The 24,787-nt window shown below is 41.1% G+C and overlaps 1 protein-coding gene across 4 annotated transcripts in view; it reads right to left on the minus strand.

Moving 5' to 3' along the window:
- Positions 1 to 4,567: 4,567 nt before the first annotated feature.
- LOC126365779 (segmentation protein cap'n'collar) overlaps positions 4,568 to 24,787 on the minus strand; it is a 765,194-nt gene continuing 744,974 nt past the window's right edge. For all 4 annotated transcript variants that reach the window (XM_050008342.1, XM_050008341.1, XM_050008344.1 and 1 more), the window contains 7 exons: positions 15,870 to 16,203; positions 8,950 to 9,095; positions 7,738 to 7,929; positions 7,523 to 7,627; positions 7,225 to 7,412; positions 6,845 to 7,018; positions 4,568 to 6,606 (listed from right to left, as the gene is read on the minus strand). In XM_050008342.1, the coding sequence (XP_049864299.1) occupies positions 6,436 to 6,606; positions 6,845 to 7,018; positions 7,225 to 7,412; positions 7,523 to 7,627; positions 7,738 to 7,929; positions 8,950 to 9,095; positions 15,870 to 16,203 (1,310 nt within the window). In that variant the 3' untranslated portion in view covers positions 4,568 to 6,435. The remainder of the gene's footprint in view (positions 6,607 to 6,844; positions 7,019 to 7,224; positions 7,413 to 7,522; positions 7,628 to 7,737; positions 7,930 to 8,949; positions 9,096 to 15,869; positions 16,204 to 24,787) is intronic.

Below are 24,787 nucleotides of genomic sequence, written 5' to 3' on the forward strand. Positions count from 1 at the left end.
AATGCCACCGTATGTGAAATCAGATATGTGATTCATTTTCTAAATGTAAAGAAAGATAAACCAAAAGATATTCATTGACAAATCTGCGGGGTTTCTGGACGAAATGCTACAAGTGATTCAATGGTTAGAAGATGAATCAGACTTGTTCAATACAGGACGTGATCAAGTGCATGATGAAGAATGAAGTGGATGCCCGTCTGTGGTTACTGACGAAATGGTTCACACAATTGAAGAGAAGATTAAGCACAATCGTAAGTTTACACTTAGTGCCCCTACTATTGAAGTTGCGCAAATCTCATGATCACTAATTCATGAAATTGTTACAGACAAACTGAAATTTTGAAAACTTTGCTCAAGTTTGGTACTGGTACTGGACAACACATAAAACAACAGATGGGCAGTGCACTTCTGTTTTTGACACACTACAATGAAGAAGACGATGGTTTTCTTTCTCGGATAGTCATGAGGGATGAAACTTGGGTCTCGTATGACACCCCTGAAACAAAATAGCAAACGATTGAATGGAAGCACACTTCATCCCCAATGAAGGCTAAGCCTAAGCAAATCTTGACACCTGCAAAAGTCATGTGCACCGTTTTTTGGGACAGAAAAGCCATTTTGCTGATTGATTTCTTACCACGAGGCCAAACAATCAATGCACATGGTTACTGTGAGACCATTAAGAAATTGTGCCGCACAATATAGAACAAGCACCGAGGATTACTGTCAAACGGTGTTGTTTTTTCCCACGATAATACCCAACCTCATGCGGCGAATGTGACCAAACGACTCTTACGGGAATTTCACTGGGACTCGTTGGATCATGCTCCGTAAAGCTCGGACCTTGCTCCTAGTGACTTTCATCTCTTCTTACACCTTAAATCTGTCCTTGGTAGTCAACACTTCAATGATGATGATAAGCAGAAACAACATGTTACTATATGGTTGAATACACAGGCAGCAACCTTCTATGAAGAAGGCATACAAAAACTTGTGCCACACTATGACAAGTGTCTACAAAATTTCGGAAGCTATGTAGAAAAGTAGTTTAACAGTTGTAGATTTTTGTACAATAAATATTTTTTCTGCATCTGTGCACATTCCTTTTATATAAACAAATGGAACTTACTTTGTAGACATACCTCGTATATGATTACATGGCCCACACACTACCAGCGACTGGCACAGTTTTCTTCTTCTCATTGTCCATACTTTTGAACATATAAACAACTTTTAAAGTGCCAAAATGTACTAGAACAAATAAAATATCTATAAAACCCCACACTGTACAGCGTACTTGTGGTGAGACAGTCGCAGTTCCTGAAATCCATCACCCATGGCCTCTGGCCTGCTGAGCAGCACTGTAATCCTGGGTCCATGGATAAACCATGAAAATCCAATGCATTACACCACACACATACCTGTGGGCAGATTAGATCCAATGGCCAGGGCCTGCACATTAATGGGAACGGAATGGCTTTAGATCAGCAGGCCCGATCTATTACAGATACTCGCAGAGACAGCCTCTGGTTTTGGCCCGTCATGGAAATCCACTCATGTGACCAGCTATTCATGAGCCACAGACAGCTTGTTGATGAAATGAGACCATGCTAATCAATCCATGCAACAGATAACTTGTTCAAATACTCTGAGATCAATAATAATGAGGATAGGTAGCAACTAACCGTAAAGATGATTGCTGAGCACCTGACAGGCAAGTAGAAAAGAAAATCACACTCTCACAACTAAATTTTCAGGCATAGCTTTTGTCAGAAAACAAGAGCACATGCACATTCACACAATCACTCCGACACAACTCGGGCACACATGACCACCATATCTGGCTACTGCATCAACAGTCTCTGAGAATCAAATCCAAACAAACCACTCCTCATGCCTCCCTGCCTCGCGTCAGCAGCTGCTTGGCTAGCGGCAAGAAGTGGTGGCAGCCATGCTGCAAGCTGACAGGAGTGGTAGAAAGAGGACAAGCAGTAGGAATGAGGGAGTAGGGAAGTGGCGCATTTACTCAGGTGCACCCAGCCAGCAATGATGCATGGCACCTCTGTAAACAAGCCATTTCACCAACTGAGACAAGAGAGAGATTTTTCCAGTGCTTCTTTTTCAAATTTCCCTGAAATGCTTGAAATTCCCTGATATTTCCTTATTTCCAGAACCTGTGGCAACCCTGGAACTGTAGTAGAAAAGACGAGATGCATACTATTAGAAGGTAAACTTGATAAGTTGGGCTGATACTGTTAATAGCACAGTATATTTGTGCAATAGATCAGTAAGATAAAGTTTAGGGAATACATTGCCACATGAACCATTAACTGGCAACAAACCAAACATTAATCATCTCAGGATAAGTGGAAGCAAGGTCATGATGCATTTCCCTATATTTAAGAGAGTAAATTGGGATAAAATGGCAAAAGAAGTGATCATAGGGGGTATAGCAATGCCCCAAAAGATTAGAGGCTTGATGATTCTGAAGCAAGTGATGTAGTGGTAAATAGAGATGTGACTAAGATTAAAAATGGTATCCACTTATGTGCCCTGCACAGTTCCACTTTCTGAGGTTTGGCATGAGCCCATTTACTTAAGAAATTTATTGCGTCAGTTGATAAGACTATGGCAAGCCTTTAACTTTATCTAATGATAGTCAGAGAGCATTAACTTTGTCTGTTGATCCTTCAAACCATAAAAGTTCAAAGCATGCTTATGTTAGACATCATTGTATAATGGAAGTTGTGTCTGGCTATGCCAGCAGATACAATGACAGAAGGATTAAGTAAAGAAATACATTGTGAAGTTCTAAATAGTGTGAGTTAAGGCACCGGGTGCTTTGAAGTGGAGGTGTTGAATTTAGTCAAAAGCATTCAAATAAATATCTGTAGACTCATGTGAACCATGGTCTTCGTATTTTGTTGCTTCTATGTACCAGTGTCTTACTTTGCTTTGCCTTGGTACATGTCCATCTGTCTACATGCCAGTGTGTACCTACTATTGTGTCATATCTTCTTGTGCCTCACACTTTGTTTATGTTTTAGTACACCATGCATCACTCAGTGTAGTATAATGTGCAAGCTTCCTTTTAACCTGAAGTGTGACGTATTTACCAGCATTGTCAATAGTAGTAGTTTACAGGCAGTATCCTCATGTGTAGAACTCTCTATAATATATTCTTTATACTTTTTCCAATTTGTTACATTTTTATGAGTCAACCAATGGAAGTTACTTAGTGCACAGATGTACGTGATCACAACAACAGGATGAAATATATCTATTTCCAGACAAGAACAACATTAAAAATGACAGAGTGAAACTCGTGCATCGTTAAATTGCTTCAGTTTAACAAACTACCAAACTCTCTAATGACACATAAGAAGAATCCAGGATGGAACAATGACAATACTATGAGAAAAATGGTTGCTTACTCATCATATAGCAGAGATGCTGAGTCACAGATAGGCACAAAAGAAAGACTGTCAAACAGGCATCAGAATTAGACAAAACACGCACACGCACACACACACACGCACGCACACACACACACACACACACACACACACACACACACACACACACAGAGTCTCTGGCAGCTGAGGCCAGACTGCGAGCAGCAAAACATGATAGGAGAAGCAAACTGGGTGGTGGGGATAAGGAGGTGGCTGGGGCTGGAAGGGGGAGGGATAGCAGGTTATGGGTGGGAGACAGTAAAGCGCTGCTTGTGGGAGCATGCAGGGATGAGGTGGGGAGAGGATAGGGCACCTAGGTACTGTTGGAAGGTTAGATGGAGGGAAGGGAGGAGGGGGAGGGGAAAGGGGTAGCAGAAAAGGAGAAAAGTAAAAAGACTGTGGGTGCACTGATGGAACAGAAGGCAGTGTAGTGCTGGGATGGGAACAGGGAAGGGGATAGGTGGGTTAGTCATTGTCCTTTACCCAGTTATCTCCTTCCCTGTTCCCATTCTAGCACAACTTTGTTCCACCAATGCACCCATTGTCTTTTTACTTCTCTGTTTTCCCCTGTCGCCTCCCTCCCCTCCACTATATGATGAGTAGCAGCCAACCTTTTCATAATATTAGCATATAAAGACAGTGATCTTAACATGAAATTGAAACCTTTTCTGATTGAAAAATGTTAATATTCATTTAATAAATTTTAAGACATTGCTTGTAATATGAACCAGTAGCTTATCATCTGTAAAGAAATGAATAGTAAGTTGCAACAGTTGTAGTTTTGTAAGTGTAATTACAACAATACTATTATCTCAGACCTTTGCAAAAGCCATCATTATGATAGCTCCATGGAAACAAAATGTAAATAAATAAATTTTCTTGGAGATTTAATGTGCATTGTCAAATTTTTCTTCTCTCCATTCATGACTGCTAAACAAGGAATTCTTTTTCTTCTTGCTTGTGAACACCTGAAAACTGGAAATACAGTAGAAAAAAGCAAAAACTATATACTGTTTTGTTTGTTTACTTTGTCACAGCCACAGTCATGAGATTACACTGGGTTCCAAGTAAAGCAAATGTCCAGTGTAGGTATAAAGTGACAAGAAACAATGTATAAAACTCACTTTTTTATTTTAAATGACATTCAAAGAGAGATATACAATGTGTGTTAATGATTCACACAGGTAGTCCACTATCTTTCCATATTTTTACCATAAAGAAACCCAGTGAGCTAAAAATTTAAATGCACTAATAAATATTTGGAAGTTGTTATGAAGTGTTGAAAGCACTTGGTGCTTTACAGCAATTAGTTCTAATGTTTTAAGAACATAAAACAATATCTGCATAGCAGTATGCATTCACAAGAAATTTTACCAACTGAATCGGACATAATGTTGTGCAACACACAGAAAGGAAAAAAAGAACTCTTCTCTGCACATGTGGATTTCCAAAGAACAGTACTAGCATGTATGCTTTACATTCTGACATGATACAGGTAGAGCAGCTGCTCCATTTTACAATATCTGATATCAAAACATGATGTCAACTGCCTAAGAATTACTCTCTATTCTTTATAAAATATGAAATGTACACATATCTGCATTAATTAAATTGTATATACATTGAGATAAATGACCTAGCCGTATGATCCCATTTAATGAGTTATATAAAAATAATTGTATATTCACACTTTTATTAAATTTATTTGTAAACTCTATTGCCACCAGGGGACAATACAGACCAGTAAATAACTTTCTTTCTGTTTAAAAAAAGTCTCAAAAGCACTATGTGTTTTGTAAGTATAAAAGGTGAGCATGATTGAAGCAATGTATATTAAGGCCTTTGTGTTAGCTGAGCTACTTTGCTATTCCTTAGTTTCAAGATTACCTAATATTCTCAACAAAACTGAATCACAAGACATCTTAAAACATATTAAAACTATATGTACTGAATGAAGTGAGTTCACAGCCTCACATACACACTACTAATAAAAATCACTGAACATCAGCACTGACATCATCAATGAACATAACGTACTATGGGTTTTTGTAAACTTTTTAAATTTCTAAATAGCACAGAGTAACAAACTGAAAATCAGTATGTTTCATCATGAATCTTTATTATTTAAATAGTATTTCACTAAATTGCACTGTGATATTCTTCAAATAAACTGTATAGTATAAGAAACTAGTCTCAAGAAAAATTTAAATTTTAAAGAAGGCACAATATTTTATTCGCTAGCTCTGTCCTCCACAATTTTCTGTACACTCACTTCAGTTGTTTTAGAAGACAATATTTGCCCAGATGCTTTTCTCTTATTCAGAATTCATTTCAAAATTGTTCTTAAAAGTATAGCTTATCGAAGAATATTAATGAAAATTGTACATAAAAATATAGTAAAATACTTAATGCTAAGTTTCTAACAGAAATGTTAAATGCCATTATAAAAAGAGCAATAATGGATGTCAACAAGCACTATAATTCTCGCATATCATACAGTAAAATTCACTCCTATTTAAAAAGGTATTAGTTTTAATTCCCACTTTTGGTTTAAAAAAAAAACATGTAGTTTTAGTTACCAATAATTTACCTTTTTACACATGCACACTTAATTTTTCACAATCTAGGCTTGTAACATTTTCCACTGATTGCAATCCCATATTCATATTGTCACTATATTTGTATGTAACCATCAATAACATTGGGGACTCACTCTTCGCGATGTCTGATATATTTGTACAGGCACAACCTTCAATATACAACTCTATTTGTATAGTACAGTCCGATTTGAAATGTCTCTATTTTTTCCAATAACACCACTTGTCATGTGAGATCTCAATTACAGTTACAGATTTACTTTCAGAAACACAATGAATCACAAGATAAACAGGCATCTGTGAATTTGCACCTGCTCCAGTGTCCAATTTTGAAGTTGTCACGCTTCTGATCTGAGCAGGTTTGAGTTTGCAGCAACATGACGTCACTCCTTTTCTTCCTCACGCTTCCTGCACGAAGCAGCAGCAGTGGTAGCTTCAGGGTCCAGGAAGGCAGTTGCATTTGCTCGAGGCACTAACAGTACTGTGCCGTCTGCAGACTGCTGAAGGCTGTATTCACACATTGAATACTGGTTGCCATCAGGATCCCGCAGTTGCTACAATCAGAGCAAGCAGATTTTATTTAGAAACACCTAAAAATATTCAGCTGGGATGAATAATTCAAGCAAAAACTGTATGTATAATGGTTTCAAGATTTTTTTCCATATTAGGCAAAAAGATTTCTTAAGAGTTAGAACTTTTTTCTCATGGGTGCAAGGAAACTAAGTTTATGATATAGCAAGGAGCTGCAAATTAAACAAGGAGAAAAGGGAATTCACAGTTGTATTGTTTTACCTGAAAGATGTGCCTGTACAGTTGGCTGAACTTCTCCTTGACACGCTGACGTTCTGCCAACATGTAATCTCTCTCCTGCATCAGGCGGTTCTTCCGATCACGCATTTCGTTGACCTCATCTTCAAGACTGAGAATCTGGTCTAGCTTCCGTTTACGGCAATTCTGTGCTGCAACCTACAAGAGCAAAACGTACCAAATAAATACTTACTGTAGTAGAAACCCAATTTGTGAACACATGTGTATAGAGAAGGTTTAAATTTCAGTGTTTACTAACATAAATGAAACTAGTACAAATATCACTGAGCAAGACTTCAAATTTGTTTGCAGTTGACAGTGAAATATATTCTCCACAGTAACTGACACTGAACTTCTTTTATTACCTTGTTCTTTCCTCTCCTCCTGATGTCCCTTATGAGTGATAACTGTGCCTCACTAAGGTCGTATTTTGACAATCGCTCATTAAATTCGTCCATTGGCAAATTGATGATGTCACTCACAGGCAATGGAATGTTCATTGCTCGTGCTCGTTTCTCATCTCTGTTCAGATGTTCCTCGTCAGATTTACGACCTGATGGAAAAGACAAATGTTAATAAGATGCTCCTTTCATGTAAGTAGTGCATATGTGTTTTGGAAAGGGAATAGAGAAATACTATTTTGAAGCCAGTTATTGTTCATACCTTTTTGTTTGTCTCTTGAAACAGGTCTTTGCATGGCTCCTGTGCTTTCTGCAGGAAGATGGTATGAATGATTGTGCTGTATGTGGTCAATAGATGGTCTTACATCTGCAACAAAGCCAGCAACTTAGCAGTAAGATACACTAGTTATCACAAGTGGAGATGTGTGAGAGGCAAAAATTTCATGTGTGTGTGCTGTGTAGTGTGCTTTGCTCTACCTGGGTGATGCCTTGCAAATTCAACACTGCAGCTATATTTCATCTCTGGTGCCTTGGCAGCAGCAACTCCAGCTTCCAATGGGGTGCCAAATGCATTTCCACCAGCAGGTACTGCCTCGCTGAACTCATACTTTACAGGCGCTGGTGGCAGACTCGGTGTTGTTCCATGGCTACCCAAGGAAGAAGCTGCTCCTGCAATCCAAGTTTTGTCATTGAGTTTTTTCGTGCTATTTTTCACATTGATCAGTAATGACCAGAAAACAATAAGAAACAATTTGTTTGCAACATTATACAAAGTGTAAGCATTCAGACTTTCAGATTAAGGAAACTAATGGTGCTCACTTTAACAACAGCTTCTGCAAAAAGCCCACTGATTTATCTGGTATATTGAAGGCAGTGGTTTCTCAGACAATGGCAGCATTGACAAATTGTGGAAGAGGGTTTTCATATGAGATGAACAGTGGTTTGAAAATGAATGCAAACAGCAGAGAGCTACTGCAGTGATATTAGTGCCTTAATCTCATGATAACAAGGAAGATAGTGTCCATCTGTCATGCTTTTAAACCTCATATTAAATAATGCAAGAGTGAAAAATATTGTGTTTAAGGTAAACCCATGCCTCTAATAACAGGAAAAATCTAACATAGACCCAAAATGTAACTAAGTGGGACTGAATATTATGCAGAATAATACACATTGCCACAATGTAAATGATGGCCCGATATAAAAACTGAAATAAATAAACTGACTTTTCATGAGCGTAGCAAAGTTTACTCCCTTTATTTTGCATTGAAGGAGGAATGGGGTTAGTCTCGATTAAATTTGTATTCAGGAATAACAGTAGTATCTTGCACTACGACAAATATGAACATAGAACAAATTTTTGGCAAAAGCTTCGAATACATTTGCATTTTTTGTACGTAATGTACCAAAATCAACCTTTGAGTGTATGTAAAATGAGATGTCAAACCATAATGAGAATTCCTTAATGAGCTTTATCTCCCTCCCAAGAGAGGATGCACTGGTCTTGGCAGGTGTACCATTTGGCCTAGCAAAACAATATGGTGTAAGGGAATGTCTATAGGTTTCTAATAAGCATCACATTTTCATATTTATGATGTACATTTGTTTTGAAACCATGAAAGCCAAAACTTTATGAGTGTTTAATTTGTATATTGCATCTTCAGTTGCAGAACCTAAACAAGAACTCACCTGCACCCTGCTCCTGGAAGCATCGCTTTCCAAACATCTGATGTTTCTTTTGAGCCATGGGCGGCACACGGTGCTGTGTCTCGGCAGTGCTGACAGAACTGGAGTGCTGGCGACCAGAGTAGCTGTAGTCGTAAGGTCTGTACTTGCTACAAACAAATGAGATCTGTGTCACCATACTGTTACAGCCTTAAAATGATAAAGACTGTGTCTTCTAATATTGTCCGAGTACTGTGTAGTCTCATTTAATTAATACTGCTCATGTTTTAGTGTGGCTATCAGTTTTTTTATTCTGCTATTACAGAGTAACATCAAATAACTATAGTAATTATGAAGTATGAGTATGTAACAATTAAGTGAAAAATTTGAGCAAGTGTCACAATAGCTAGGCTGCACGGCATGCGACTACTCAGTGAACAACACCTTTCCTCTATAAAACGTTATAAATGAAAATGTGTGTTCTGAAAGAATCACAGGTCCTAAATAAGACAAGAATCACTGGCAAAACAGCTTCTTAGGCATAGCAATCAAACTTTATTACATTAAGACAAAATATTATTTGGCTGCTGTAGCAGCTCTTAGTTGACAGCTGCAAACTGCAAGATAATTACATTTAAAATGACTGAGGGATCTCAATGAGCAGATAGAGATGTTTGGAGATGTCCTACTAAACTGAAATTTCATTGCTGCATTTATACTGTAAGTGATGTTTGAAAGGTAGGAGTGTATTGTTATTGGGGACTAGCAAAATTTCTTCTGTATGGTTTCTTTGTTATGGTGAACCACACATCGTTTAAAAGTCGAGAAAACTAATTTGTTATTATTTCCTGATTCATGTTCCTCTCAGGGATTTCTTATAACTACAGATGAGTTCCACGAGATATAATGCTAACCAGAGCTGATGAAGCCTTTATAGAGTGTTTTCCCACTGTCTCTTTCAGTTCCACTGTGTTGTAATTATTATCTGGTCATTGCAATACTCAAAACTGTACCTAGGACTAAAAAATGATTACCATATCTATTCTACATGATGTTGGACACACTTGATGGAAAAACATTGTGGGACTGTAATCTGCAAGTGGATGGACTCATTCAGTATATGCACAATTTTCTATTGCGGTTTTCTGATGTGTGAATGCAGAACATGGCAAGTTCAAAACACAGAATGAAATTCACAGACAACAGTGAGGTACCTTTGTTTATGTACTTATGCCACCATGAGGAACACAAACCATATTTCTTACTTTTAATTGAACACCTATTCTGATTAAATCCGACACTCAAGTACCTCATGTAAAGTTACTTCTTTCAGGGAAAAAAACAGGATAAGGTCCTATAACGACAAGGTGGGAAATATTTTCTAACTCATTACCTGAGCAACAAATGAAGCACAGCATTTAAGACCAACATTATGGTGGTTACTGTAGTTGACAGAATCTACATCTATATCTACATGGATACCCTGCAAATCATACTTAAATGCCTGGCAGGGCGTTCATTGAACCACCTTCACAATAATTCTCTATTATTCCACTCTCGAATAGCAAGCAGAAAAAACGAACACCTATGATCTTGCTGTGCGAGATCTGATTTATCTTATTTTATTATGATGATCGTTTCTCCCTATGTAGGTGGGCGTGAACAAAATATTTTCGCATTCTGGGGAGAAAGTCGGTGATTGAAAAACCTGAAAGAAAACACGCTATTGGTCCGAAAATTCAGATTTTTGCTGATTGGGGGAGCACAGATCCAATGAATATGAGAGCAAACTACGTGGCATTGTTTCCTGCTAGTTGATGATTGTATTTTCTGTAGAACCATTCTGAGAAAGGTGCTGCGAGAGCGCGCATGTTGAAACTCTTTCTTCTGCAGTACATGCTACGTTTGTTTACTATGCACCTTCTTACACCGTGAGGAGCGCTTATCTCAGACGTCGGGGCGCTTAAAATCAGCACCGCAGCACGTTTGATAAATGTTGCCGGTGGAATAACTGGACCTACGAGCGGGCGCCTGCCTTTTGGGTTACATATCATCGCTCGAAAAAAACACAGTCACGGGAAGCAATTTTAATGAACGTTCATCTGGTGACCCGAGCGCCGGCAATACATATAGTCAGTGTACCACGTAAATTACATCAGAGTAATGCGATGGGGAGAGATGACGGCCTGCCTTATTAGAGAATTTGAATCTGTTGTATTATTTCGTACAGGGAGAACGGAAAGCTTCGTACAGGGAGAACGGAAAGCCGTCATTTATACGAGTATTTCTCATCTTAGATAGTAACACATTGTGAAACAAATGCTTCGCACCAACTGAGCGAAACTATCACAACCGACCATTTCTCAACGTTACTTAAAGTACGTATTTTTATGTTCATTACGTTCTCTAAATGATAAAATTTATCGTGACTCAGTGTCTGCAGTCTCTCTAAGTCAAGTACCTGCCGATAAAAATGAAAGTGATGCTGGTGATTCACGCAATTAATGAAAGGGAACGAGATTACAGAGACGTTCATCTATCCGTAAGTTTCGAACTACGTCTAGATGATTACAACAGTTGATAACTGCAGGCTATCAAAGGCAAGTTATCGTACAACACTCCTGATCGGTCGCATTATTATTAGAATTGGCATACGTCGACTATGAACAGAAATGACTTTCAAGGATGTTAGGGGAGAGAACTACTGGCAGGGCAATGGCTCCATCGACTGCGTCACATTTATAACTTAGAACTAGAACTGACTAAATGACTGATAACGAAGACCTCTGTAATTTGTCGCATACTGTTAAATAATATTACATATTCAATAGCCACTGAAAATTCTGCCAACAAACTTTTGGAAACAGGGTTGTGAAATAATCGGGCACAACACACGCAATTAAGTGTCGCCTGAGGATCGCTGTGGACAGTTCTTCCGCTGTTACGAGGCGAATCGAAAGCAACATGTTAAACCGAGTGGTACTGGCAGACTGGCGTCGCTGTACTAAGTGATACAGTACAAGCTCAACAACAATATCAGCCAACCACATCCAAAATTCGATATATCCATTTCCTGCGAGAAGAGATTCGGATACATCAACCGTATTATTACACGGAATTAACAGCAGGTATTTCGAAACAAATCGTGCGCTCACGCAATTAATGCACGTCCTTTCAGCACGCTATTGTCGGCTCTTCCTGCACTCGGTTAAATGCAGCAGATTGCATGTGTACTGTTCCGGAAAGATCCTCCACATTCCTGCAGGGATGGGCCATTAAAATTCAGCCAACATCATATAAAAATACGATAAAGGTTGTCGCGTCCATAGACTCAAACGCTGGTACATCAAACGACGTACTCATCTGTCAAGAAGTGGAAGCACAATTCTAAAAGTGCCATTAAATGTTGGTGCCTTGCCTGTGATGTACAACACTTTGGGTAGGTGTAGTAGACACCTGTCTGCTTCAGCCTGTATAGTGTGTTATGCAACTCCATATGAATGCTACAGTATTTTGCTTCCCATCTCCGTTTTTTAATACTACACACACACACACTTCAGTGTGTTTGGATATATTCTGATAAAGTTTTTCATTATTTTAACTACGGTAAACAGTACTAGTTTTGCAATATTTCTGAACGGCGTCTCAAGCGTCCCGAAAATACATGAATATATTTTTAGCGTTTGGCAGCAACAAACTGAAAAACAGAAAAGAGTTACTTATATCGTGGCAGCCATGAATGCTTAAAAAGTAGAATGGCTCAAGGATCCTATACTGAGCTATTCCCCTAGCGAGGGCATCGCAACACTTCTGCATCTGTCTGAGGTTTGTTGCATTACACTGGGTTTTGTGCATTTTGATAACTGCATATTACAAGCTTCGAAATTTTTGTGAAGGTATGCGCCACACAATAGCAACATGCTGGCTGCATCTGTTGCAGGCGTTCAGTACTCGCGTCGATAGGAAGACGACCTCTCGGAAACTAAATCATCATAATCTACGTATCTGGTGCACACGATACCCTCACGCGGCTTCTCACAAAAATTCGTGTTTGCTCTGGAATACACGTGTTTCGCATTATGTCCTCTTCCAAAAATATGCGCAGTTTTTCTTTGTTGGGAGAATTGTTCTGTTACTGGTCTCTGAACAAGCTGCAATAGTGACTGATGCACCACTTACGGGAAGACAGTGGTTAACTCTGCTTTGTAACCTGATGACCCACTTGTTTTCCACTCGCGCGTCAATGAGCATTGTAATTTCGAACTTTGGCAACGCTTGACTGGACGAGCTCGTTACATTACGGGATCAAGTACGGAAGAAGACCACACGCAAAACTCTAAACATGTTTACCATAAAGGAAGATATCAAAGAAAATTGGAAGAAATTTACAAATTAAGGATGACCAAAGACATGGAAAGCGTAAGATGACAGATCTGCCATGTATGCTTAGAAAGCAGAGTGGGTCGATGACTCTACGCTGAGTTGTTCCGGTGGCGAGGGCAACCAAATCACAGTATTTTCGCATCTGTCTGAGGCTTGTTGCATTAATCTGTGTTTTGTGCTTTTTGGTGACTGCGTATTACATGACTGCATATTACAGGCTTTGAAATTTTTGTGAAGGTATTTTCACAGAACCAGAGGTAACAAATCGAATAAATAATAATTACATTTTTATCCGTAACGATCTATTGGAGACCGTGTTTCCCTCATATCAAAATACTCAAAAAATATTGCTGAAAAACCTCCCAAATTTTGATGGTGGTGTTCGGGTTCAGTCTGTAGACTGCTCCTGTCGAACGGCAGTCAGGGGGCTATCAAGCTTAAAGCTCCCTATACGAAGAACGGATCACCATGGAGGTGTGCACGCCTTCACTCCATGAGACATTGCGGAGGGGACTGAAATTTAGCCTGGGATATTGATACACAGTCTAGTGATCGAGAACTGTAACCCACCACTCCTGCTCCCCAAGTCGGACAGACATTCACGAAGAAAAGTTGTTTCACCTCCAGTTTTTGAAACGACTTACCTTCGAGTTGACCGTCACCGTAAAAATGGACTTTGCCGCTTCGGATATGGAGGCAGTCATGTTTAAGAATGTTACTGTAAATAAACGGAAGAGTTCGTGCACGTATTTCCTTGAGTTACTCCCTTCAGTACCCACCCCGGCCTAAGTGCCTTGACCATCCAATAGCAGAGTCTTTATGGCACCCACAGAGACCACTACAGATACGTACAATAACCTTCTTCCTCAAGAACGCGCATTATGCTTATACGCAATCCACGAACGAATGGCTCTGTCCTCCATCACGCTCAGTCACAAAACTGGACACTTACTTTTCTCGTGACCAGTCTTTTGACTGGTTTGATATGGCTGCCACGACTTATTCTCCCGTGCTAACTTCTTCACCTCACAGTAGCACTTGCATCCAACGTCCTCGATTGTTTGTTATATCTCTGTCTTTCCCTATATTTTTCACACTCTTCAGCTCCCTCAGCTATCACGCAGTTATTGGTTGATAGCTTAACACGTGTCCTATCACTCCGTCTCTTATTCTTGTCAGTGGTTTCGACATACTTCTTTCCTCGCCGATTCTGCGAAGTACCTTATTTGTTAGCTTAATTGCCCCCCCCCCCCCTCCCTAATTTTCAACATCTTTCCATAGCGCCACATTGCAAACGCTTCGATTCTCTTCTTCTCCAATTTTCCCACAGTCCAATATTCCCTTCCGTAGACTGCCGTGCTCCAGACGAACATTATCACAAATTTCTTCCTCAAATATCATTAAGACCCATGTTTTATATTAGCAGACTTCTGTTGGTCAAGAATGCCCGTTTGGATAATCTCATTTCTCCTACTCGTCATTACTTTCCCCTTCCTTCGGTCTAATCTCGGTACCTGGTGTATGCTCATTGAGCTGTTTATTACATTCTCACTTCGCTGATGACAGTAATGTCAGCATCAGTTAATCGTATCATTGATATCCATTCACTGTGATTTCCTTTCACCCTGGGCTTACTTTGACCCTGAATTTTAGTCTCACGCCTGAATCTTTATTTCACTTCGTTACTGCTTCTTCGATGTAGATAGAAAGACAACATACCTGTCATACACCCTTTCCAAGGCATAGTTGTCATACATATAAATAAGACGACTGTTTTTCACGGTCCGGTCGCTTGGGAAATGGAAAACTCAGTGAAAATTTATTATTTTTTATTTCCAAAATTTAACTACACCTTCCAGCTAATTCTCTACACAGTCGCCGCTCTGACTTAGAAATTTGTTGTGGCGTTGTACCAAATTTCCAATACCCTCGTCGTAGAATGCAGCCGCCTGCGCTTTCCGGCAATTATCTACGCCGGTCTGCAGCTCGCTGTCTGTGCCAAAATGCTGTCCTCATAGGCAACGGTTCATCTAAGCAAAGAAATGAAAATCGGAGGGAGCAAAGTCCGGACTGTATGTGGATGGTCAAACACTTCCTATCGAAAACGCTACAGGGGCGCCTTTGTTGCAGCTGCAGTGTGCGACCGAGCATTGCCATGAAGAAGGATCATGTCTGCACCGGTTGAGACACACTGCCTTTCCTGACCGCCTGCTTCATGAACGTCTGTACGTGCTGCTTCAAAGTTCTTGCACCATTACCGCACTCTGGTGCCATCTGCCTGAAATCTGGCGGAACCTCTCAGCACGAAGAAATAGAACGACAGCACCCATTTCACACTTGATAGGAGAGTTGCTCTAGCCATCTTTACGTGCTCACTGTGCGCTCAGACGCGATCGACAGGCATACTAGAGACACTGGTCAACAAGCCTGCGCAAAGTTTCATGAGATTCCCTCCTACATCGGCTGCGGACACGGATCTGGAGTCAGAGAGAGCAACTGTAGGATGTGGAGAGATTGCCTACCGGCTGGAGGAGAATACGGTGAGCTGAAGCAGCACCCACCTGGCGTGGTAGTCGGCGGCTCCGTAGTGGTCGCCGGCCGTGTGTCCCGAGTCGGAGCCAGTCTCCATCCACTCGCCGTCAGACAGCGAGGGCACCCGCTCGGAGCCCATGGAGCTGACGGCGCTGTCGCTGGACGCGTCCATGCGCTCGTCCGCCGCCGCCGCAGCCGCCGCCGCAGCCGCAGCCGCAGCAGCAGCAGCTGACGCCGCCGTCGCCGCCCCCGGGCCGGAAGCGGCCACAGCCGTCGCTCCGCCAGCCGCCGCCCCTGCGTGGGCGGCGCTCGGCGCAGAAGTCGGGCTGCCCGTCGAGTCCAGCATGCGCATCGTGTACATACCTGCGCAACACAAAACAACTCACTCACTAAGAGCGCGAGGTATACTACAATGGTATCATTTTCTCAAAATCCCCATCATTTCTTGTTATAGGGACACACCTATTCTACATCTCAACTGCCGGTATGATATGCAAACATTTGCTTTCTCAATATGATACGATTTATTGCACCATTAACTATTACTCGAGCCACTACAGGTTCATCGTCAGATGGTGGTGTTACAGGAACATTATTCTCGCGAATATGTGCAACTTGACGCTCGCGAAAAAAAAAGAAAAAAAGAAATTTTAGTCATATGTTAACGGAATGTATAAGAACGAACGTTACGTTTTACGATTTCATTGCATCTTAGTATCCGTGACAAATTCATTCCGAAAATGTACATTTTTCCCTACTAAAGCTGGCTGGACACGTCCGCTCATTGTATCCCAATGACTGTACCTTGCTCTTCACTAACCGACAGACGCACCTATGCTGTAGGTACGAAACAGAGTGCCGTTCGCTAGCAAGTTTTTACTCCAACCAAATACGTACTCTATTTTTGATTAGCAGTATGTGGCGTCTAAAATGTGGCTCTGGTGATATGGATCAGTCGAATAAAAAGAAGAAACCAAAACATTGGATCAATGCATGTTGCTTCAACTCGTGATACAGTAAATAACTGTTCTACATATGCCCGCTGCCCGAAGGGTGTCTGTGTATTGCTAAAGCTGAACCAATAGCTCCAACTCGCACAAAGAGGAAACAGTTAGTGAATAACGGGCCTACATTTAAAACGTTAGTTATAATGCCTTTGTTAGTGACGATGTACCTCCACAGATAACGAACATTATATTCAATACATAAAGGTCAACAGTCATTATTTTTAGCTCAAATTTCGTTAACTATGGAATAACAAGAAGGGAACGAGAACAAGAATTTTATGGAATGGCATTCTTTGGACCATCTCAGATCAGTAAACTCCTTGATGCTATCGCTCTACAGAACATCGGACAGCCAAGCTACCACTACAATACCTGCATGGGGCACAACTGGATAGCAATACTAGAGGTCCATGTAACTAGAATGCCTTTCTTCTGACTCCTGAAGCTGACTACGTAAACAGGTGCTTCTACGTCCCCGTTAGAATCCTCATCAGATTTCGTCGCGACACATTTCTCCAGCCACAGAAAAGTCATTGTGGTATTAGAGATCCAGCATGCATTATTTCCTATGACAGTCAAGTAGAAACCGCTTGGGCTGGACCCGGGTTTACGGAGAGAACAAATTATAAGTAAATAAAAGTAGGCTGGTAGGAACTTGAATAAGTTCGTAAGGAACTATACAAATGATTGCATTATTTACCACTCTAAACCCTCCAGAGCCACACTATCGACCCACAAAGTACAGGGCTTCGACAAAAATATGGAAATGTCGCGAGAAACGGATAACTGAACATAAATGTAGATGCTCGCTAAGCAAACAGGTTGCGCTTTTGTACTAGAGCACGAACGGCTCCTGTGCGATGTCCTCTATACGTTGCAACTGCCAGTCATGGTCAACACAATGTTCTATGTACTTGAGAGACATTATGTCGGTGCTAAGTCAATTCGAAAATGGGCAAATTGTTGAGGCTTGTATGGTGGGTTCTTCCGTAACCAAAGTACCCGAAGTGTTTGGTGTATCAAGAGGCACCGTATCGAAGATTTATACCGCATACGTGGAAAACGGAAAAAAACATGACTGCTCAGTTATAACGCGAGCGAAAATTATGTTGAGTGATCACGAAAATAAGAGGACGACAGCTCCGTATGTCTCTACAGAACAGAATGTCACATTTACGAACCTTGTCAGCACTGTAAAGGAACTGAAAATATTGTGATTTAATCGCAGAGGTGCTGAAAAATTGTTCCAGTGACACACCAGAGAAATATCTGGTAAACTTTTTATCTTTGAGAGACATAGGAACAATTTCGCCCTTCGTTTTTTATTTCTTGTATGAACGACTACTTTTTGTTCTGATGGGCTGGTGGGATGTCGTACTGTCTAATTACTAGTGTGTGTGTGTGTGTGTGTGTGGTAAATGAATGAGTTAAAAGACGCAAGATGTGTTTTATATTATTTTCATCGCACAACAAGCCTTATTCCCATGCCTATGGAGTATTTATGTTAAGCAGAGAAGGCGAGTTTTAGATGGAACCGAAGATCTTCAAAACGGCGCTGCTCAACAATAGAGGTACGTGATTGTGCTCTCTACTTTCCTTTCGTGGCCGCTAAAATTACTTCCGATTCGTTTTGCCGAGACATTCAGAACCTGCAATCTTCTTTTTCTTATAAAAATACTAGTCCGATGCAAAAGATATACTCTTAGATTTAAATAATTGCCATTCTTTTACCCAGGCCACGGGGAATGATAAAACGTACGTGCCTCTACTCTGAATGTACTTTCGCAATCTCCGAGTGTGTTACGACGAAATTATTTCACAATGAAAATTTCTCATCAGACCGCAACCACTCGCACGCGAATGTACGTACCCTCTGAATGTATCTAGTCAGTCACGCGCGTTGTTCAAAAGCTTTACTTTTAATATTCAGTGGATTACATTTCCGAAATTAATTTTTGTTTATGCTGCAAATCGTACTTCACGCGAAGTATTTATTACGTAAGTTTCAGGCTCAATTTAATAATAAAAAAAAAAAGATTCCGAATAATAGAAATAAAGAATAACAATCAAACAAATCAAACCTAAATAAACAGAAAGAGGGAACGTTACAGCACCAAAACACCGCGAAGGGGGCTCCATTAGTAGGGAATAGCAGAACGAGCTGGAATTCCAAAACCGCTCATCCGTGATGCAAATGTCCGTAACAAGAAAACGAAGCCATTTGATCGGACGAGTCTTGATGTACACTGTTTCCAATGTCTGGATGAGTTTACATTTCAAGAACGAAATATGGCGGGGATTCGGTGAAGCTCTGGCTAGCCACATCGTGACATTCCATGTGTGCCATGTTTACTATGCAAGGTCGCGTTACTGTCAAGGATTACCTGACTCTTTCGGCTGTTCAAGTCCATCCCATGGTAGATCTGTTCCCAAATGGAGATGCTCTATTCCAAGAGGTGAAGATCCCTACCCACATAGTTCCCATCGTCCTAGACTGATTTTAAGAGCACGAGGATGAACTGTCGAGTGTCCCCTGGCCGCCACACTCACTGGACTTCAATATTATTGAGCGTTTATGGTCTACTTTGGAGAGAAGGGTGCGTGATCGGTATCGCCCTCCATCTTTGTTATCTTGACTTATCATTATTTTGCACAAAGAAGGGTATAATATTTCCCTAAAAACCATTCACGACCTGTATTTGTCCATTTCGAGACGACTGGAAGCTCTTCTGTGCGCCAAAGGGTTTCCGACATTGTATTACATACGATAATGGTAATGTGTTGTGGTTTTGATGTTTCTGTATTTTTGTCCAGCCCCTGCAGTTACATTCTAGAGAATGCGAACCGCTGACATGCTTTCTCTCTGTGGTGTAGTTCTGCTTAGTGAAATATGAAAGATGCAGGCAATAATTTGTAAAACAGGGTTGGTAAAGCTTGTTAAAAGAAAAGGAGCCAAAAGAAATAGACCATGCACGCGGGAAGCGGAAGAATGTTTCTGCAGAACGAATCCTCCGTTCAGTTTCTTAATACCACTGTTTCTAACGGGGCAAAGTCCGCTGCGTAGTCCTCGCATGATATGGATTTCCCTTCACAAGGTCTATCTGATTGCCTTATCTGCTATAACTCTCATTACGTGAAAGCTGTAGCAGCATCTCCGGTGATACGCTCAGGTAATGATCTTCGCCTTCGCCTTGTCCTCCATCTCTCACAGACGTCAGGTGAGAGAAAACGTATTATTTTAGATGCTGACATAATCAAGGAAGAGTTACATCGTAAGATGCCACCAATGTGCAATGCATAGCTACAACGAAATGGTTGAACATGATCTATACAAACAGCGCCGCTCTGGATGCAGAAGCGCTACTCAGTCGTTGCTGAAATACCGATTATTCTTCGTGTTTTACTGTTTCTGTTTATACATGTCAATAAAAACAATAACACACCAGACTATAATGGGACTGCCTTCTCGAATACGATTTAAAAATAATTTTGTGTGTAAAGGGAAACAAACTGACGCTTTCCGTGGACGATGGGCGTCGTATGTGAGACGTGATGAGCAGTGTGTGTTTAGGCTGACTCCAGCTACACGTTGATAGAAAGGAACCTAAAATTACCTGCTGCAGCCCCAGAGAAAATGCCACTGACTACCATTACGAGAGACACCCAGTATGGTGTACTACACAAGTTTGTCAAGTTGGAATTTTTTTCCCTCTTGTTTTCTCCACACTTTCGGCTACATTTCGTGACGTACTGAGGAATGTATTGCATTGAAACTATCCTCAATAATCAAAACATCGTGTGCTCTAAAATACTTCAAATCCTCACAATTCCTTACCGCTATTTAATGGTTCAGTTACATTTTGCAGCTTAAGCTATTTTGCAGTGCAGGTTACATACAAAGTGTCCTGCAGCATACGACCAGATAAAAATAAGTTTTTTTTTTTTTTGGTCGCAGAAAATTCTTTTTTCAGAAGCTTTTATGTTCGATGCAGCCATCGCATGTTATATGACAACACGGATCCTGATATTTACTTTCCAACTTAACGCAACTCCTACATTGCGATGAAAGACCAACGGATATGTGGACGTTTGTGTACTTATTTTGCGAATCCTCTTTCCTTTTCTGACCAAACGAGATTCTTCCACTGCTATGGTGATGTTGTAAGCTTCACTGTCTTAACTAACTTTTCCCAGAAACACCCAGCTCTATAATGTACTCTGTGGCGCACCACACTATCTAGGTGGAAAAAGAATTTCAGCTCAAGGAGTGTTTTTCCATTCAAAGTCTTCTAATTGTCGATTTGAGCTATTCAGATGCACGCAGAGTTTCGTGTGCCACCTGTTTTTCGGTATCTGCACAAAACGAAGCAACCGCGCCTGCTCAGTGATGGCCTTCTGGTAATAGCCGCGTGTGACACAGCAAGGTTCGCTTAGCGCTATTCAGCCGCGCACCGCCGTTCGCTGTTGGAAACTGGCTTGCGCCAGTCACGTTCAACTGTTTGTTTAGGTAATCTGGAATGAGTGTGCGTACTTCGGCCGAAAGCGCAGCGTCACTGAACGCGGCGGACGCGCCTGCTGCATCACCGTACACAGCTGAAAGCTGTGCCTTGTTAATTACTTCGTCATCTCCCTTCCCCTACTTCATTGCGCTCACGTGTCAGTGAGTGTCCGGTTTTAGACCAGAATCAGAATCATCCATACACAGCGTCTGGCCGCGAATGGATATCGTTGAAGACTTTTGCGTCATTCACAGATAATTCAGAGTTTTCAAATGCTTGTTGCATCGTAGATAGGTAGCTCGCCTTCTTTATCTTTCGTAAGCAGCAATGGCACGAAACGAAACGCGTTGTTCGTCTCGTACATCTTGAACTTAATTTCTGTATTTTGCTGGCAATGACCTTGTTTTCATTACTTACACGTTCTGCAAATGATTCTCCTTCGCACATAGTTAGTGTTTGTGACGCTGTGTTCTGCCAACAGCTGACAAAACCGATGGTGTTAACAAAGGGGGCATCCTATCCGAACGCTGGGTCCAGGAAGCGCAGAGATCGGTCAGTAAAATTGAATGATCAGCTACACCGACGGAAAAGAATTGCAACACCAAGAAGGAGTTGTGCGACATAAACCAAGTTGGTAGGCGTGTTTCTACACCTGAAAGGTGATGTATATTCAAATTTCGCGCCAGTTGCATATGAACATGCAAATCAAGTTTGCTTTAAATACTTACTTAACGGTCGTGAGCGTTAATTACCTTTGAGATTGAACGTGGTGAGCTGATACTAGAAAGAATGCTTTAAGGCAACAAAGACGCCATTATCAAAACCTCACCGAGTTTGAATGAGGTCGTGTAAAAGGGCTACGAGAAAACTAACACGACGAACTGTTACAAATCGGTTACTTCAACGACAACTCCGAGCCAGACGCCCTGTAGCGTGCATTCCACTAACCCCAAACCACCGCCATTTGCAGCTTTAGTGGTGTCAAGACAAAAGCTCACGGGGGGGGGGGGGGGGGGGGGGGAGGAGAGGGGGCAGGGTGAAAGTCACTTGTACTTTCTGAAGAAAGCTGGTTCTGCGTCGGTGGCAGTGACGACCGTGTGTTGGTTAGCAAAAGGCCAGTTGAGGGCTCGCAACCAACCTGTCTGTGGAAGACACGCTGGATCTACACCTGGAAGGAGTTGTGGTTTGGGGTGCTATTTCGAATGACAGCAGGAACACTCTCGTAGTTATTTCGCACACCTAGACGCAAACTCACTCTGGTGATTCGACCTATTGTTATGCGATTCATGATCAGCATTCCAAGGGGGTGCTTTCCAACAGGATAACGCTCGACCACAAACTGCTGTTGTAACCCAACATGCTCTACAGCGTGTCGATATGTTGTGTTGGCCTGCTCGATCATCATATCTGCCTCCAATCAAGCACATATGGGACATCATCGGACGACATCCACAAACAGCATTAACCATCCCTATATTGACCGACCAAGTGCAACAGGCACGGAACTCCATCCCCCAGACTGACATCCGGCACCTGTACAACACAATGCATGCACGTTCGTGTGCTTGCATTAATTCTGGCAGTTATACCGGTTATCAATGTACCAACATTTCACGTTTGCAATGGTTTATCTCCCGCTAATATGTTATCTAGGCAAATGTATTCCCGAATTTCATTACTCTACATTTTTTCGGTGTTGCGATATTTTTCCCGTCAGTTTATATGTTTTAGTGTTGTTTCTATGATAATAAATGAAGATTATACAAACTTTTTGTATAAATTCTAAAACCAGTTTAATAATCCAATAAATTTTTGAATATTAATCGTCGATCGAAGATCTTGAATTTTCCGTGATTAATTCAATGCAGATAGAACGAATGCTGTCACTTTCCTAAACACTTTCTTGTCCATTCACGCTTGCTATTCCATCTCCAATGATCTCAATAACGACGAGACATTAAACAACGGTTACTCTTCCTTAACAAATCAAAGGTACCGTGTTACTTGCATTATCACGTCCACCTTTGGTAGAATCATTATAGTCGCTATCCAGTGACTACTGACTGTATTCGGAGAACATAAAATGGAGGCGACATTCAAAGGTTTCCTTGAAAAATTCGACAAAGAGTCAACGAGTGACTCACATTTAGTATATTAGCGTACGTCAGACTTGTAGGCGATGACCTAATCCGACGCTGCGTTATGAGCGTGCTGTAGCCTCTCAAGCTGAAGGCATCCCACGTGACTTATGATTCATCCCAAGCGCGCTCCGACTTCGAGGAAGTCTTATAACACGCAACGAAATGAAATACGCGCTTAGTGTCACTAACGGTCGAAGACGAGCGAACGAAACATGTCGACTCTCCGGCGCAAAACTGGAGCAAAGACGCAGGACACAGTAAAGAACGACTCACCACCGTATGAGAATGTCAGTTTTAGCATTGGAAACATTTGAGAAGATGTTCTTATCCTGTTTGAGGACGCTGTTTACAATGACAAATTTGGGACATTCCGCAGAAAGCCAGCAGCCATAAGCCTAGTCTCTGCTTACGTCCCGAGTCACTGCACCTCTGCGAGTAATAATTTATTTTCAAATAATCATTTCTGAATATGTTGAAGTGAAATAAGAATGAGAAAACGAGTAACTTTTCCACTGAGCAAAATATTTTTTTCCTTCAGCGATTGAGGTGTCTGTCGTCTCAATAGTTATAAATAGTTCACAAGAATCGTTTTACGAAAATACCTATTTGGTAGTCATCCTCATACTTATCAATTTTTTCCCTGTGAATTACAAAATGGATGCTTTAACAATGACTGCTCTAATCCCGTGTCGTTAGGTCTTCAACTCACTGTTCTTTAAGAGTTTCTCGTTCTTTGCTGATGTCAAACTACAATGCTCAATAAAAACACAATAGCATCACAATGTTAACTAACTTGGAAAACCTGCAAATTTGACGGGAAGAGCGACCTTCTAGCTATCAGTGAGTGATCACGTGTCGTCCGCGAGATAAGCGACAAGGTAGCAGCGACAAAGAATTGGTTTCTGTTGTCGACTAGAGCAAAGATTCATGCGAAACAAGGTGGGAAAAAAAAAACAGCTCAGTGGTAACGATGCAAACAACTATTCCGGTTCCCGTTCATCACACATAATTACTCTCCCTCGCTGTATTGCCCTTTCAGCGCGAAAGATTCTAATGTGTTTAAACACAAGTCGTAACAAATATTCTTAATTCGCGGCAAACTCAAGGATATCGCATCATGACGTGTGGGTTCATTTTAGCGTGTCGCAAAAGGCGAAGTTCGATGCGGAAACCACATTGAGGCTCGCTGAAGACAACGCGGCATAGAATACACAGTGGATGGTGGTTGTTCGAAGACTGAAACACTTCATTAAGTTCTGTGTGACGGTGTATCTGTATTGTTTGTAAAAAATTTGGAAAT

This window comes from Schistocerca gregaria, chromosome 4 (genome assembly GCF_023897955.1).
Source record: "Schistocerca gregaria isolate iqSchGreg1 chromosome 4, iqSchGreg1.2, whole genome shotgun sequence".
NCBI classification, from domain to species: domain Eukaryota; kingdom Metazoa; phylum Arthropoda; class Insecta; order Orthoptera; family Acrididae; genus Schistocerca; species Schistocerca gregaria.